We start from the raw sequence: 15,845 nt of genomic DNA, 5'->3' as shown, positions 1-15,845 counted from the left end.
TGATGAGCAGTGTGGTTTCACAGATGTGTGGATCAAGTGTTTGCTTTGAACAATGTGTGTTAGAAGTACTTAGAGAAACAAATGGATGTGTATTTGGCATTAATGGATCTGGAGAAAGAGAAACAGATGGATTTGTATGTGGCATGCATGGATCTCATGGATCTGGAGAAATAGAAACAGATGGATTTGTATGTGGCATTCATGGATAAGGAGGAAGCATATAATAGGGTTGGTTTGTTAGAGATACCATATGGAATATCTTAGAAATATAGGGTAGGGGGGGGGGATAAAGCTGCTAGAAGTGGCAAGAAGTTTTTATCAGTGGTGTAACCCATATGTACAATTAGGAAGAGAGGAGAGTGAATGATTCCAAGTGAAGGTTGGTCTGCAGCAGAGGTGTTTGATGTCACCATGATTAATTTGTTTGCTGGTGGTGTGGTGAGGGAGGTAAATGCAAGTCTTAGAGAGAAGGGTGTGTGCAGTCTGTGGGGGATGAGATGGCCTGGGAAGTGAGACAGTTGGTGTTTGCTGATGATACAGCACTGGTGGCAGATTCTAGTGAAAAACTGTAGAAGTTGGTGATTGAGTTTAGAAGTGTGTGAAAGAAGTTGATAGTTAATGTGAATAAAAGCAAGGTTCTTTGGTTTAGCAGGGTTAAGGGACAGGTTAATTGGAGTGTATGTTTGAATGGAGAAAACTTGGAGGAAGTGAAGTGTTATAGATTCCTGAGAGTGGACATGGCAGCGAATGGGCCCATGGAGAAGGAAGTGAGGGTGGGTGAGGGGGCAAAGGTTCTAAGAATCAATGGAAAGAGAGAACATTGCCTGGGACGGTAAAAATGGGTGTGTTTGAAGGTGTAATACTCCCAACAATATTGTATGCACATGAGGCATCGGATATAGATAAGGCTGTATGGAGGATGATGAAAGTTTTGGAAATGAAGTGGTTGAGGACTATATGTGGTGTGAGGTGGTTTGATTGAGTAAGTAATGAAAAGTTAAGAGAAAGGTATTGTAATAAAATGAGTGTGGTTGAGAGATCTGAACATTACACATGAGAAAACGAATGTATGTGAACGGATGCAGCCTTTCTTCGTCTGTTCCTCACACTACCTTGTTAATGTAGGAAATAGCTATCAAGTCTGAAGAATATAATATTAAAATCATAGAGAAATTTATATTAAACATGGATAGAAATCCACTTACTATTCACATACATAAACAAAGCAAAACAACAAGAAAACAGTGATTGGACACTTTAAGCTGAAAGTAGGAGGTAAATACAAATTTGACCTCAAAGAAATATGTAGGCGAATGATTGAACAGTAGGTATCACTAGTCTGCTCAAAGTGTAAGGAGAATTTGAAAAATTAACTGTTTAATCCAGTGTGCTTAAAATGCACTCATAGTTATAGAAATATTGTAAGCTGATAAAATCAGAGTGATTGATTAGCTCATAGAAAATTTGATTTCAGAAGCTGATAAAATCCTAACCATATCCCTCAAAAGAACAAAAACGGCAAAAAAAACCCATTGATGTTAATGTTGGGGTAGGCAGTGTCTGGATGAAAGCAAAATTGCAAACATTCACAAACTTGCATATGTAACACCAGTACACAAAGGAGGATCCACACTTATACTTAAATACTAGAGATTAGTTAGCTTGACTTTACCCATTAGGAAAATCTTTGAAAGAGTGATAAAAGGATATGCTATACTATACATTAAACTGTCTAATCAAGAACAGCTACGTAAATAAAGGCCAATATGGATTTGTGCGAGGAAAATTATTCACTTCAAATTATTAGCTCATATGACTTAAGTCATTTGTGCAGATGGAGAGAGATTATAGTGAGGGTTCCAGGTGGAGATGGATCTATAGCAGGGGTGTGTGATGTCACCATGGCTATTTTATTTGTTTGTGGTTGGGGTGATGAGGGAGGTAAATACAAGGGTCTTGGAGAAAGGGACGAATACACAGTCTGTAGGAATGAGGGAGCCTGGGAAGTGTGTCAGTCATTGCTTGCTGATGACACAGCACAAGTGGCAGATTTGAGTTTAAAACTGCGAAAGTTAGTTTTTGATTTTGGGAGAATGTGTGAAAGGAGGAAGTTTAGAGTAAATGCGAATAAATGCAAGGTTATTAGTTTAGCATGTGTTTGATGATAGAGTGGCAGATATAGGGTGTCTTGGTCGAGGTGGTGTGCAAAGTGAGAGGGTTGAGGAAAATTATTTGGTAAACAGAGAAGAGGTAGTAAAAGCTTTGCGGAAGATGAAAGCCGGCAAGGCAGCAGGTTTGGATGGTATTGCAGTGGAATTTATTAAAAAAGGGGGTGACTGTATTGTTGACTGGTTGGTAAGGTTATTTGATGTATGTATGACTCATGGTGAGGTGCCTGAGGATTGGCAGAATGCGTGCATAGTGCCATAGTACAAAGGCAAAGGGGATAAGAGTGAGTGCTCAAATTACAGAGGTATAAGTTTGTTGAGTATTCCTGGTAAATTATATGGGAGGGTATTGATTGAGAGGGTGAAGGCATGTACAGAGCATCAGACTGGGGAAGAGCAGTGTGGTTTCAGAAGTGGTAGAGGATGTGTAAATCAGGTGTTTGCTTTGAAGAGTGTATGTGAGAAATACTTAGAAAAGCAAATGGATTTGTATGTAGCATTTATGGATCTGGAGAAGGCATATGATAGAGTTGATAGAGATGCTCTGTGGAAGGTATTAAGAATATATGGTGTGGGTGGCAAGTTGTTAGAAGCAGTGAAAAGTTTTTATCGAGGATGTAAGGCATGTGTACGTGTAGGAAGAGAGGAAAGTGATTGGTTCTCATTGAATGTAGGTTTGCGGCAGGGGTGAGTGATGTCTCCATGGTTGTTTAATTTGTTTATGGATGGGGTTGTTAAGGAGGTGAATGCAAGAGTTTTGGAAAGAGGGGCAAGAATGAAGTCTGTTGTGGATGAGAGAGCTTGGGAAGTGAGTCAGTTGTTGTTCGCTGATGATACAGCGCTGGTGGCTGATTCATGTGAGAAACTGCAGAAGCTGGTGACTGAGTTTGGTAAAGTGTGTGAAAGAAGAAAGTTAAGAGTAAATGTAAATAAGAGCAAGGTTATTAGGTACAGTAGGGCTGAGGGTCAAGTCAATTGGGAGGTAAGTTTGAATGGAGAAAAACTGGAGGAAGTAAAGTGTTTTAGATATCTGGGAGTGGATCTGGCAGTGAATGGAACCATGGAAGCGGAAGTGAATCATAGGGTGGGGGAGGGGGTGAAAATCCTGGGAGCCTTGAAGAATGTGTGGAAGTCAAGAACATTATCTCGGAAAGCAAAAATGGGTATGTTTGAAGGAATAGTGGTTCCAGCAATGTTGTATGGTTGTGAGGTGTGGGCTATGGATAGAGTTGTGCGCAGGAGGGTGGATGTGCTGGAAATGAGATGTTTGAGGACAATGTGTGGTGTGAGGTGGTTTGATCGAGTAAGTAATGTAAGGGTAAGAGAGATGTGTGGAAATAAAAAGAGCGTGGTTGAGAGAGCAGAAGAGGGTGTTTTGAAATGGTTTGGGCACATGGAGAGAATGAGTGAGGAAAGATTGACCAAGAGGATATATGTGTCGGAGGTGGAGGGAACGAGGAGAAGTGGGAGACCAAATTGGAGGTGGAAAAATGGAGTGAAAAAGATTTTGAGTGATCGGGGCCTGAACATGCAGGAGGGTGAAGGAGGGTGAAAGGCTGGCAAGGAATAGAGTGAATTGGATCAATGTGGTATACCGGGGTTGACGTGCTGTCAGTGGATTGAATCAGGGCATGTGAAGCGTCTGTGGCAAACCATGGAAAGCTGTGTAGGTATGTATATTTGGGTGTGTGGACGTGTATGTTTATACATGTGTATGGGGTGGGTTGGGCCATTTCTTTCGTCTGTTTCCGTGCGCTACCTTGCAAACGCGGGAGACAGCGACAAAGCAAAATAAATAAATAAATAAATATATTAGTTTAGCAGTGCAGAGGGACAGGTTAGTTGGGGTATGAGTTTGAATGGAGAAGATATGGAAGAAATGAAGCATTTTCGATACTTGTAAGTGGACATGGCAGCAAATGAAACCCTAAGTGGACATGGCAGCAAATGAAACCCTTGAAAAAGAAATAAGTTTTAGGTTGGTAAGAAGGTTAAGGCTCTGAGAGTACTGAGGGGTGTGTGGAAAGGTGAATATGGGTAAGTTTGAAGGTATAGTAGTACCATGGGCTACAGATGAGAATCTGCAGAGGAGGGTGATTGTATTGAATATGAAATGTTTGAGGACTATGTGTGGTGTGAGGTGGTTTGATCGAGTAAGTAGTACAGTTGTAATTAGAAGAATGTGGGTGATAGGGGAGAAGAGGCTTTGCTGAAATGGTTTGGACGTATGAAGAGAATGAATGAGGGTATTTGTTGAGAAGCGTGGGAGGTGGGCAAATTAGAAATGGTAGTGAGTGGTGGGATAAAGAAGTAAGATTATTAGTGAAAGAGAAGAGAGGGGCATTTGAATGATTTTTGCAGGGAAATAATGCAAATGACTGGGAGATGTATAAAAGAAAGAGGCAGGAGGTCAAGAGAAAGGTGCAAGAGGTGAAAAAGAGGGGAAATGAGAGCTAGGATGAGAGAGTATCATTAGATTTTAGGGAGAATATAAAGATGATTTGGAAAGAGGTAAGTAAACTGCATAAAACAAGAGAACAAATGGGAACATCAGTGAGGGGAGCTAATGGGGAGGTGATAACAAGTAGTGGTGATGTGACAAGGAGATGGAGTGAGTACTTTGAAGGTTTATTGAATGTGTTTGATGATAGACTGGCAGATATAGGGTGTTTTGGTCGAGGTGGTGTGCAAAGTGAGAGGGTTAGGGAGAATGATTCGGTAAACAGAGAAGAGGTAGTAAAAGCTTTGCGGAAGATGAAAGCTGGCAAGGCAGTGGGTTTGGATGGTATTGCAGTGGAATTTATTAAGAAAGGGGGTGAATGTGTTGTTGACTGGTTGGTAAGGTTATTTGATGTATGTATGACTCATGGTGAGGTGCCTGAGGATTGGTGGAATGCTTGCATAGTGCCATTGTACAAAGGCAAAGGGGATAAAAGTAAGTGCTCAAATTACAGAGGTATAAGTTTGTTGAGTATTCTTGGTAAATTATATGGGAGGGTATTGATTGAGAGGGTGAAGGCATGTACAGAGCATCAGACTGGGGAAGAGCAGTGTGGTTTCAGAAGTGGTAGAGGATGTGTGGTTCAGGTGTTTGCTTTGAAGAATGTCTGTGATAAATACTTAGAAAAGGAAATGGATTTTTATGTAGCATTTATGGATGTGGAGAAGGCATATGATAGAGTTGATAGAGATGCTCTGTGGAAGGTATTAAGAATATATGGTGTAGGAGGCAAGTCGTTAGAAGCAGTGAAAAGTTTTTATCGAGGATGTAAGGCATTTGTACATGTAGGAAGAGAGGAAAGTGATTGGTTCTCAGTGAATGTTGGTGTGCAGCAGGGGTGCATGATGTCTCCATGGTTGTTTAATTTGTTTATGGATGAGTTTGTTAGGGAGGTGAATGCAAGAGTTTTGGAAAGAGGGGCAAGTATGCAGTCTGTTGTGGATGAGAGAGCTTGGGAAGTGAGTCAGTTGTTGTTCGCTGATGATACAGCGCTGGTGGCTGATTCGTGTGAGAAACTGCAGAAGCTGGTGACTGAGTTTGGTAAAGTGTGTGAAAGAAGAAAGCTGAGAGTAAATGTGAATAAGAGCAAGGTACAGTAGGGTTGAGAGACAAGTCAATTGGGAGGTAAGTTTGAATGGAGAAAAATGGAGGAAGTGAAGTGTTTTAGATATCTGGGAGTGGATTTGGCAGCGGATGGAACCATGGAAGCAGAAGTGAATCATAGGATGGGGGAGGGGGTGAAAGTTCTGGGAGCGTTGAAGAATGTGTGGAAGTTGAGAACGTTATCTTGGAAAGCAAAAATGGGTATGTTTGAAGGAATAGTGGTTCCAACAATGTTATATGGTTGCGAGGCATGGGCTATAGATAGAGTTGTGCAGAGGAGGGTGGATGTGCTGGAAATGAGATGTTTGAGGACAATATGTGGTGTGAGGTGGTTTGATTGAATAAGTAATGAAAGGGTAAGAGAGATATGTGGTAATAAAAAGAGTGTTGTTGAGAGAGCAGAAGAGAGTGTTTTGAAATGGTTTGGTCACATGGAATGATTGAGGAAAGATTCACAAAGAGGGTATATGTGTCAGAGGTGGAGGGAACTAGGAGAAGTGGGAGACCAAATTGGAGAAGGAAAGATGGAGTGAAAAAGATTTTGAGTGATCAGGTCCTGAACATGCAGGAGGGTGAAAGGCGTACAAGGTATTGAGTGAATTGGAACGATGTGGTATAACGGGGTCAACATGCTGTCAATGGATTGAACTAGGGCATGTGAAGTGTCTGGGGTAAACCATGGAAAGTTTCCATCTCCAGGATGGAATAGTCCTGCAGGACTAGAGACTGGCAGACATCACTCGTATATCCAGAAAGGGAAGCTGGAAATTGCCTGTCAGTGAAGCTTCATATCTATAATATGTAAACTTTTGGAGTTGATTATTAGAAATATAATCATAGCCTATCTGGAACAACACAAGGTGTAGATTATGCTTTACAAACCTCTTTGAATTTTATCATAAATTATGCAGTACCCATGACAAGACAGAAGCAATAGATATTTTTTTCAGGACTTACAGAAAGCATTTGACATTCTCCCACATCAAATTGATGCATAAGGTCTGGGCCTTGGGGATTACTGGATGCATAGGAAATTAGATAGAAGACTGGCTATACAACAGGAGGCAGAGAGTTTTATTGAATGGTGAATCATCACTGTGGTCACCCATTACTAGTGGGGTCACCCAGGGATCCGTACTTGAGCCTATACTTTTTATCATTTATATTGATGATATTGGCATAGGGCTAAATAGCTTAATGTCTACATTTGCAGGTAACACAAAGATCGGCAATGCCATATTAACTGAAGAAGATAGGTTAAGATTACAAGAGCATCTAAATAAAATCACTGAATGGTCTAGAATATGGCAAAGTCCATTTAATGTCAGTAAATGTCAGCTGATACAAGTAGGCATCCTTAAAGAAAAATTTAACTGTAAACTGATGGCCCACAAGATAAAGGACACACCCAAGTGTGAGGGATCTAGGGGTCACTGTCTCCAACAACTTCAAATTTTCCCAGCATTGTAATGAAGCTGCCAAAAAAGCAAATAGGTGTTAGGATTTACTAACAGAAACTTTACAAACAAAAGCAAGGATGTGATGTTGCCATTATACCTGTCATTATACCTAAGTCTAGTTCAATCTCACCTCCTATATGTTGTGCAGTTTTGAACCCTCAACTTAAGCAAGGATATTGTTGAAATGGAAGCAGTATAGCAGAGAGCAATGAAATTGATTCCCTCCTTACATAACAAAGTATACGATGAGAAACTGTGTGAATTAAACTTGTTCTCCCTGAGGACGAGGTGCTTCTGGGGCAAATTAATAGAATGTTTTACAGTACTTAAAGAATTCAACAATATTGAAAATTTCTTTGCAGTAGCGCTAGTATTACTGATGAGAGAAAATTAACTAAAACTTAAGAGGTCACAAAGTTAATCTAGACCATATGAAATATTTCTTTACTGAAGACATTATTGATGCATGGAATAAGCTCCTAGAAAATTTTCTGAGTAACGCCCTTGATATCATCAAAATTAAGTTTGATCATTGCTCATCACTCATTGATCATGATTAATTCATTTAATCACTCATCATAATGCAGCGGTTTATCATGTTGCCTTCTCAACCGTTGATCTCTCCTTGGCCAAGCTGTGGTAGCATACCAACACTGATTAATCTATGTCACCTGCTTTGAGAGAATGAATAAGAATTATTGTACCAGTCTTCAACATCAGGAATAGTAGAGGCATGATAAGTCAAGAGGCTTGAGCTCAAGTTTATCATTACTGTTGTCTTCTATCTATCTATTTAATCATCTATCTATATCTCTGATGTCAGTTCACTTTGGGAACTCCCATCAAGGGGTGGCGAAGGCAAGAGAGTCTCCACTTATCCTGACCTTACATGCCTCCCTCGCATACACCATTCCATGCATTCTTCCTCTGTGTCTCTCCCTCTAGTGTTCTTCCATTCAAATCAACCCCTTTAAGAAGTTCACGAAAGATTACCTTCTTTCCATGAACCATATTTTCTCACACTACGGTAGTTTTTCTTTTGTAGAAAGTCATTCATTTGATTTCTGGTTATCTTTTCCAGTACCTTACAGACCACACTCATCAGGAAGACTGGTCTGAAGTTCACTGCCTCATCCCAGTCTCCCTTCTTATAGATAGGTATGATGACTTTGCCCTTTTCTGCTTTCTTGGCTTTTTGTCTTTCTCCAACAAGAATTTGAACAGTGTTTCAAGAGGTTCGTCCACTGAATCTGCACATGTCTTTAGCACTTGTGAAATTTTAGTTGGTGCATGGGCCTTGTATGGGTCAAGATGCTTTAGTATTTTGTTTGTCTTTCCGAGTGATCTTGGTACTTTCTAAGACTTCATTCCCATTCCATCTCATTGGTGATGCAGATGTAGTGTCTTCTAGTGAGAAAACACTTTTGAACCTTTCATTCAGATCCTTACATATTTGTACAATCCAGTACAAATCTTCCCTATGATTTCCTAAGCCTGATTCACTACTCTTTAATCGACAGTATGCCATGATGTTTTGTTACCCATTTGTACTGTATGGGAAAGTAGTTTTACACTCTTGTATATATATGTGTGATTACTGTTTTTATGTTATAGTGAGAGTTTTTTACTCTCATGTTGCCCTGTCTCTTAACCATAGATATATATGCACCATGTCTTTACTCTTATTGTTGCACACACACACACTTTACTGACCAGCCCTAAGTGGAGGATAAACATTATGGTTTTGGTATAGGCAGAGTTCCATGCCCAGGATTCAAACCAATGCAGTACAATGGGGACTCGTCTTTTGTACCATCACACCATCAGATGTGCCCACTTTTGCCCTTACTGATGGTGACCTCTCTTTCCATGTGCTCCTCAATGCCTTAGTCCCATCACCCATCCTCTGACTCACTTCAACTTCCTTTGTTCCATTTGCTACCATGCTTATTCTCAGGTAGCTAAAGCACCCCACATCCAGGTTCTTTATTATCAAACTCATAGTCCAACTAACCTATCTCTTTCCACTGCTAAAACCTAAAAACCTTTTTTTTCATATTTACTCACAGCTTTCTCCTTTCATGCACACTACCAAACTCATACACCACCTTTAGCAACATTCCACTTGAATCTGCAACCAGCACTGTGTCATTAGCGAACAAGTGACTAACCTCACAGGCCCATCCATCCCATTGGACTGCATACCTTTTCTTCTCTCCCAGACCCTTGTATTCACCATTTGTCACCACCCCATCCATTAACAAATTAAATAGCTTTGGTAATATAACATCCTAGCTGCAGACCTTCATCTAGAACCATGCACCCTTCTCTAATCCTTCTTGCATTATTCTTGAGTCTCACAATAAAACCTCTCTACTTCTTTAAGCAACTTTCTTCCCCCACCATACATGCATAACACCTTCCACAGAGCACCTCTGTTGACCCTCCCCACCATACATTCATAACACCTTCCACAGAGCACCTCTGTTAACCCTGTCATGTGATTGCTCCAGATCCATTAATGCCACATACAAATCCTTTTATTTATATTTATTAAACTTTGTCGCTGTCTCCCGCGTTAGTGAGGTAGCGCAAGGAAACGGACAAAAGAATGGCCCATCCCACCCACATACACATTTATATACATAAACACCCACACATGCACATATGCATACCTATACATTTCAATGTATACATACATATACATACACAGACATATAAATATATACACATGTGCATATTCATACATGCTACCTTCATCCATTCCTGCCGCCACCCTGCCACACATAAAAATGGCACCCCCTCCCCCGCGTACGCGCGAAGTAGCGATAGGAAAAGACAACAAAGGCCACATTCATTTACGCTCAGTCTCTTGCTGCCATGTATAATGCACCGAAACCACAGCTCCCCTTTCTACATCCAGGGCCTACAAAACTTTGCATGGTATACCCCAGATGCTTCACATGCCCTGGTTCAATCCATTGACAGCACATCGACCCCTGTATGCCACATCATTCCAATTCACTCTCTTCCTTGCATGCCTTTCACCCTCCTGCATGTTCAGGCCCCAATCACTCAAAATCTTTTTTTACTCTATCCTTCCACCTCCTATTTGGTCTCCCATTTCTCCTCGATCCCTCCACCTCTGACACATATATCCTCTTTGTCAATCTTTCCTCTATCATTCTCTCCATGTGACCAAACCATTTCAATACACCCTCTTCTGCTCTCTCAACCACACTCTTTTTATTACCACACATCTCTCTTACCCTTTCAGTACTTACTGGATCAAACCACCTCACACCACATATTTGTCCTCAAACATCTCATTTCCAACACATCCACCCTCCTCCACACAACCCTATCTATAGCCCATGCCTCACAACCATACAACATTGTTGAAACCACTATGCCTTCAAACACACCCATTTTTGCTCTCCGAGATAACGTTCTCACCTTCCACACATTCTTCAACGCTTCCAGAACCTTCGCCCCCTCCCCAACCCTGTGACTCACATCTGCTTCCATGGTTCCATCCGCTGCCAAATCCACTCCCATATTTCTAAAGCACTTCACTTCCTCCATTTTTTCTCCATTCAGACTTACCTTTCAATTGACTTGTCCCTCAACCCTACTGAACCTAATAACCTTGCTCTTATTCACATTTTCTCTCAGCTTTCTTCTTTCACACATTTTACCAAACTTAGTCATGAACTTCTGCAGTTTCTCACCCAAATCAGCCACCAGTGCTCTATCATCAGCGAACAACAACTGACACTTCCCAAGCCCTCTCATCCACAGCAGACTGCATACTTGCTCCTTTCTCCAAAACTCTTGTATTCACCTCCCTAACAACCCCATCCATAAACAAATTAAACAACCATGGAGCCATCACGCACCCCTGCCACAAACCAACATTCATTGGGAACCAATCACTTTTCTCTCTTCCTACTTGTACACGTGCCTTACATCCTTGATAAAAACTTTTCACTGCTTCTAGCAACTTACCTCCCACACCATATACTCTTGATGCCTTCCACCAAGCATCTCTATCAGCTCTATCATATGCCTTTTCCAGATCCATAAATGCTACATATAAATCCATCAGTCTTTCTAAGTATTTCTCACATACATTCTTCAAAGCAAACACCTGATCCATATATCTACCACTTCTGAAACCACACTGCTCTTCCCCAATCTGATGCTCTATACATGCCTTCACCCTCTCAGTCAATACCCTCCCATATAATTTCCCTGGAATACTCAACAATCATATACCTCTGTAATTTTAACACTTACCTTTATCCCCTTTGCCTTTGTACAATGGCGCTATGCATGCATTCCGCCAATCCTCAGGCACTTCACCATGAACCATACATGCATTGAATATCCTAACCAACCAGTCAACAACAAAGTCACCCTCTTTTTTAATAAATTCCACTGCAGTAGCATCCAAACTCACCACATTGCCGGCTTTCATCTTCCGCAAAGCTTTCACTACCTCTTCTCTGTTTACCAAATCATTCTCCCTGACCCTCTCACTTCGCACTTCACCTCGACCAAAACTCCCTATATCTGCCACTCTATCATCGAACACATTCCACAAACCTTTGAGATACTCACTCCATCTCCCTCTCACTTCACCACTACTTGTTATTACCTCCTCATTTGCCCCCTTCACCGATGTTTCCATTTGTTCTCTTTCTTACGCACCTTATTGACCTCCTTCCAAAACATCTTTTTATTCTCCCTAAATTTTAATGATACTCTCTCACCCCAACTCTCATTTACCTTCTTTTTCACTTCTTGCACCTTTCTCTTGACCTCTTGCCTCTTTCCTATATACATCTCCCAGTCATTTGCACTATTTCCCAGCAAAAATCGTCCAAATCCTTGTTTCCTTAAATATTTCTCACATTTTTAAAGCCATATTGTTGCTCCTTAGCCTAAACCTCCGTGCATGTTTCACATACCTCCATAACCAAAACATCTCTTATCTGCCACCCTGTCATTGAACATATGCAACTGTCCTTCAAAACTGTCACTCCATTTCCTCTTTACCTCATTTCTTCCTGTTACCACTTCCCCATTTGCTCCTTTTACCAATGTTCCCATAAGTTCTCTTGTCTTCTGAAACTATGACACCTCTTTCAAATCATTTTTGTTTTCTACTTGCATTTTGCTGATACTCGCGAACCCAACCCTTATTTGTGTTCATTTATAACCCCTGTACCTTCCTTTTGATTTCATTCCACTTTCTCTTGTTGATTTCATTCCACTTTCTCCTGTATGTCTCCCAGTCAATGCATCCATTCCCTGTAAATAATGCCCATGCACGTCTTTTTCATTAACAGTTTAACTTCCTCCCAGACTTGAGACCAAAACTGAATTACATATCATAGGTCTGGTCACCACACCTAAAGTATAGTTATGATTGAGAAGGTCCAGAGATAAGCAACCAAGATTGCAGTGGAAAAAGAGAGCTTAGTTGCAATAAAGGGATGAAGGCTACTCAGCTGCCTACCTGATTGGTGACCTGATTACATCATTTAAGATTCTAAATCAGTTGGATGTTGTTGACAGTCAACATTCTTCATGAGTTGCATAACCAGAGTTACCAGAGGCCGTGATCAGAAGCTGAAAAAGGAAAGTTAAGAAGGATGTGAAGCAATATTGGTTAGTGAATGTTTAGATTGGACTCAGCAAGAAGACTATGAATGCCAGCATTATGCAAAGTTTGAAAAGTCTTCTTGATAGTACTAAAATTAAATGAAATAGGACTCCACATGGTGCACAACTCTTTCCCCATAATATATGAATACATTATTACATGGTAGACATTTGTTACATTTATCATATTTTGGACTGTCTGTTATGCTTTTTCCTTTGTGAAATCACTTGATTGTGTACATTTGTATCAAGAATTTATAATAGTTATGCCATTTTATACATCAGAATTTCTTTTTGTAGAAGTCACTTCTGGTGGAGATGATCTTTGACATACTTCTGGCATGAAAACCTTCATTCTTTCAATAGATCAAGTGTGAAGCAGAGGACATGTTGTTGTATAGTAAAGACAAAACAGAAGGAGGTGAGTGGGTCTCTACACTGACAGATGCCATTCAACAGGCAGTTGTAAAGAGGAGAACTCTTCGTAAGGACTCCAGCTCTAGAAAACCACTGCGAAGACCAGCCTTGCGCAAATTAACTCTTAAAGGAGATCCAGAGCAGTTAATTGCTCTCAAAGTGAGTATATATGCAAAGTGAGTATATTTCTTAATGGAAATGGTGAATAGCTTTTGGAGCTGTGCTGAAAAAGGACTGGTGATTGGGAATACCTGGTTTGAAAAGGACATGAACAAGTATACATATGTGAGGAGAAAAGATGGTCAGGGTGCATTATTGGATTACATATCAACTGAAAGGCATGAAATAGAGACTCATGGATGCAGATGTACTGAGAGGGGCAGTTGATGGAATATATGATCCCTATCTTGGGAGGCGAGGGTAAAGATTTGTCGAGGTTTCTAGAAAAGAAGAAACAACATCAGTTAGAGAGGTGAATAAGAGTAAGTGAGCTTGAAAAAGTGTCTTGTGTGAAGAAATGCGAGGAGATATTGAATGCAGAATGGCAAAAGATGAGAGTACATGAAGCAAGGAGAGTGAATGAGAAATGGGACGTATTTAGAGAAGCATTGCTGGCAGATGCAAGGATGCATGTAGCATGTGAAAGGAGTTAGATGAGCAGATTAGCGAGGGTAGTAGTGGTGGGATGAAGAAGTAAATGTACTAGTTAAAGAGAAAAGGGAGGCATTTGGATAGTACTTATAGGGAAGGAGTGCAAGTTATTGAAGGATGTATAAGAGAAACTGGCAGGATATCAAGAGAAAGGTGCAAAGGTTGAAAAAGAGGGCAAATGAGAAATGGGGAAAGCAAATATCGGTAAACTTTAGGGAGAGTAAGATGATGTTTTAGGAGGTAAATGATGTATGAAAAACAAGACAACATGTCTGAACATCTGTGAAGGGGACGTAAGGGGAAGTGATGAAGTGAAGAGGTGATGCAGTGAGTAGTTTGAAGTTTTGTTGAATGTGTTTGATGATAGGATGACAAATATAGGGTGATTGGGTCAGGATGGAACACAAAGTAAGAGTCATGGAGAGTGATTTGGTAAAGGGAGAATAGATGGTGAAAGTCATATGTAAGATGAAATGTGGTAAGGAGGTTGGAGTGGATGGTATTGCAGTTGTATTTATTAAGAAAAGAGGTGACTTGTGTTGTTGATTGGTTGGTAAGGATTTTCAGTGTATGTATGGATCATTTTGATGTGCCTGAGAATTGGCAGAATGCATATATAATGCCACTGTAGAAAGGCAAGGGTGATAAAGGTGAGTGTTCAAAGTACAGAGGTATAAGTTTATTGAGTGTACTTGGCAAGTTGTATAGGAGGGTATCAATTGAAAGGGTGATGTGTAAGGAAATGAAGAGAGGATTAAAGGACAGCATAGTCCTCCCAACCCTGACCTATGCAGCCAAAACATGGACATGGAATGAGTCACCCAGGCAAGAATCCAGGTTGTGGAAACAAGCTATTTCAGAGAAGCATCTGGAATGACTGCATGGAATGAAGAAAGAAATGAAGGAGTGTATGAGATATGTAGTATGGCAGGGAATGCAAGGGGAATGAATTGTTGAGTGGGTGAAATGAAATCCTTGGAAGTGGTTTGGGCATATGGAGAGAATGCAAAACTGGGAGTTTACAAGGAGAGTGCATGATAGTATAATTTTAAAGGGGTTGGTGAGAGACAAAGACCACCTGTGACATGGGAAAATAGAGTAGAAGAATACTGGAAGGAGAGAAATGTTGGAAGAATGTCTTAATTGGTGTATACGAGAGGTATAAGTTTATTGAGTGTACTTGGCAAGTTGTATAGGAGGGTATCAATTGAAAGGGTGATGTGTAAGGAAATGAAGAGAGGATTAAAGGACAGCATAGTCCTCCCAACCCTGACCTATGCAGCCAAAACATGGACATGGAATGAGTCACCCAGGCAAGAATCCAGGTTGTGGAAACAAGCTATTTCAGAGAAGCATCTGGAATGACTACATGGAATGAAGAAAGAAATGAAGGAGTGTATGAGATATGTAGTGGGTGAACGTCAACCACGGTATACCACATCGCTCCAATTCACTCTATTCCTTGCCCTCCTTTCACGCTCCTGCATGTTCAGGCCCCGATCACACAAAATCTTTTTCACTCCATCTTTCCACCTCCAGTTTGGTCTCCCTCTTCTCCTTGTTCCCTCCACCTCCGACACATATATCCTCTTGGTCAATCTTTCCTCACTCATCCTCTCCATATGCCCAAACCACTTCAAAACACCCTCTTCTGCTCTCTCAACCACGCTCTTTTTATTTCCACACATCTCTCTTACCCTTACGTTACTCATTCGATCAAACCACCTCACACCACACATTGTCCTCAAACATCTCATTTCCAGCACATCCATCCTCCTGCGCACAACTCTATCCATAGCCCACGCCTCGCAACCATACAACATTGTTGGAACCACTATTCCTTCAAACATACCCATTTTTGCTTTCCGAGATAAT

At 40.8% G+C, this 15,845-nt stretch overlaps 1 protein-coding gene across 4 annotated transcripts in view; it reads left to right on the top strand.

Moving 5' to 3' along the window:
* LOC139746536 (rho guanine nucleotide exchange factor 39-like) overlaps positions 1-15,845 on the top strand; it is a 131,647-nt gene that overhangs the window by 85,792 nt on the left and 30,010 nt on the right. For all 4 annotated transcript variants that reach the window (XM_071657866.1, XM_071657869.1, XM_071657867.1 and 1 more), the window contains one exon: positions 13,269-13,478. In XM_071657866.1, coding sequence (XP_071513967.1) covers positions 13,269-13,478 — 210 coding nt within the window. The remainder of the gene's footprint in view (positions 1-13,268; positions 13,479-15,845) is intronic.

This window comes from Panulirus ornatus, chromosome 65 (assembly GCF_036320965.1).
Source record: "Panulirus ornatus isolate Po-2019 chromosome 65, ASM3632096v1, whole genome shotgun sequence".
Lineage (NCBI taxonomy): Eukaryota > Metazoa > Arthropoda > Malacostraca > Decapoda > Palinuridae > Panulirus > Panulirus ornatus.
This window is presented reverse-complemented; position numbering and strand designations above follow the sequence as displayed.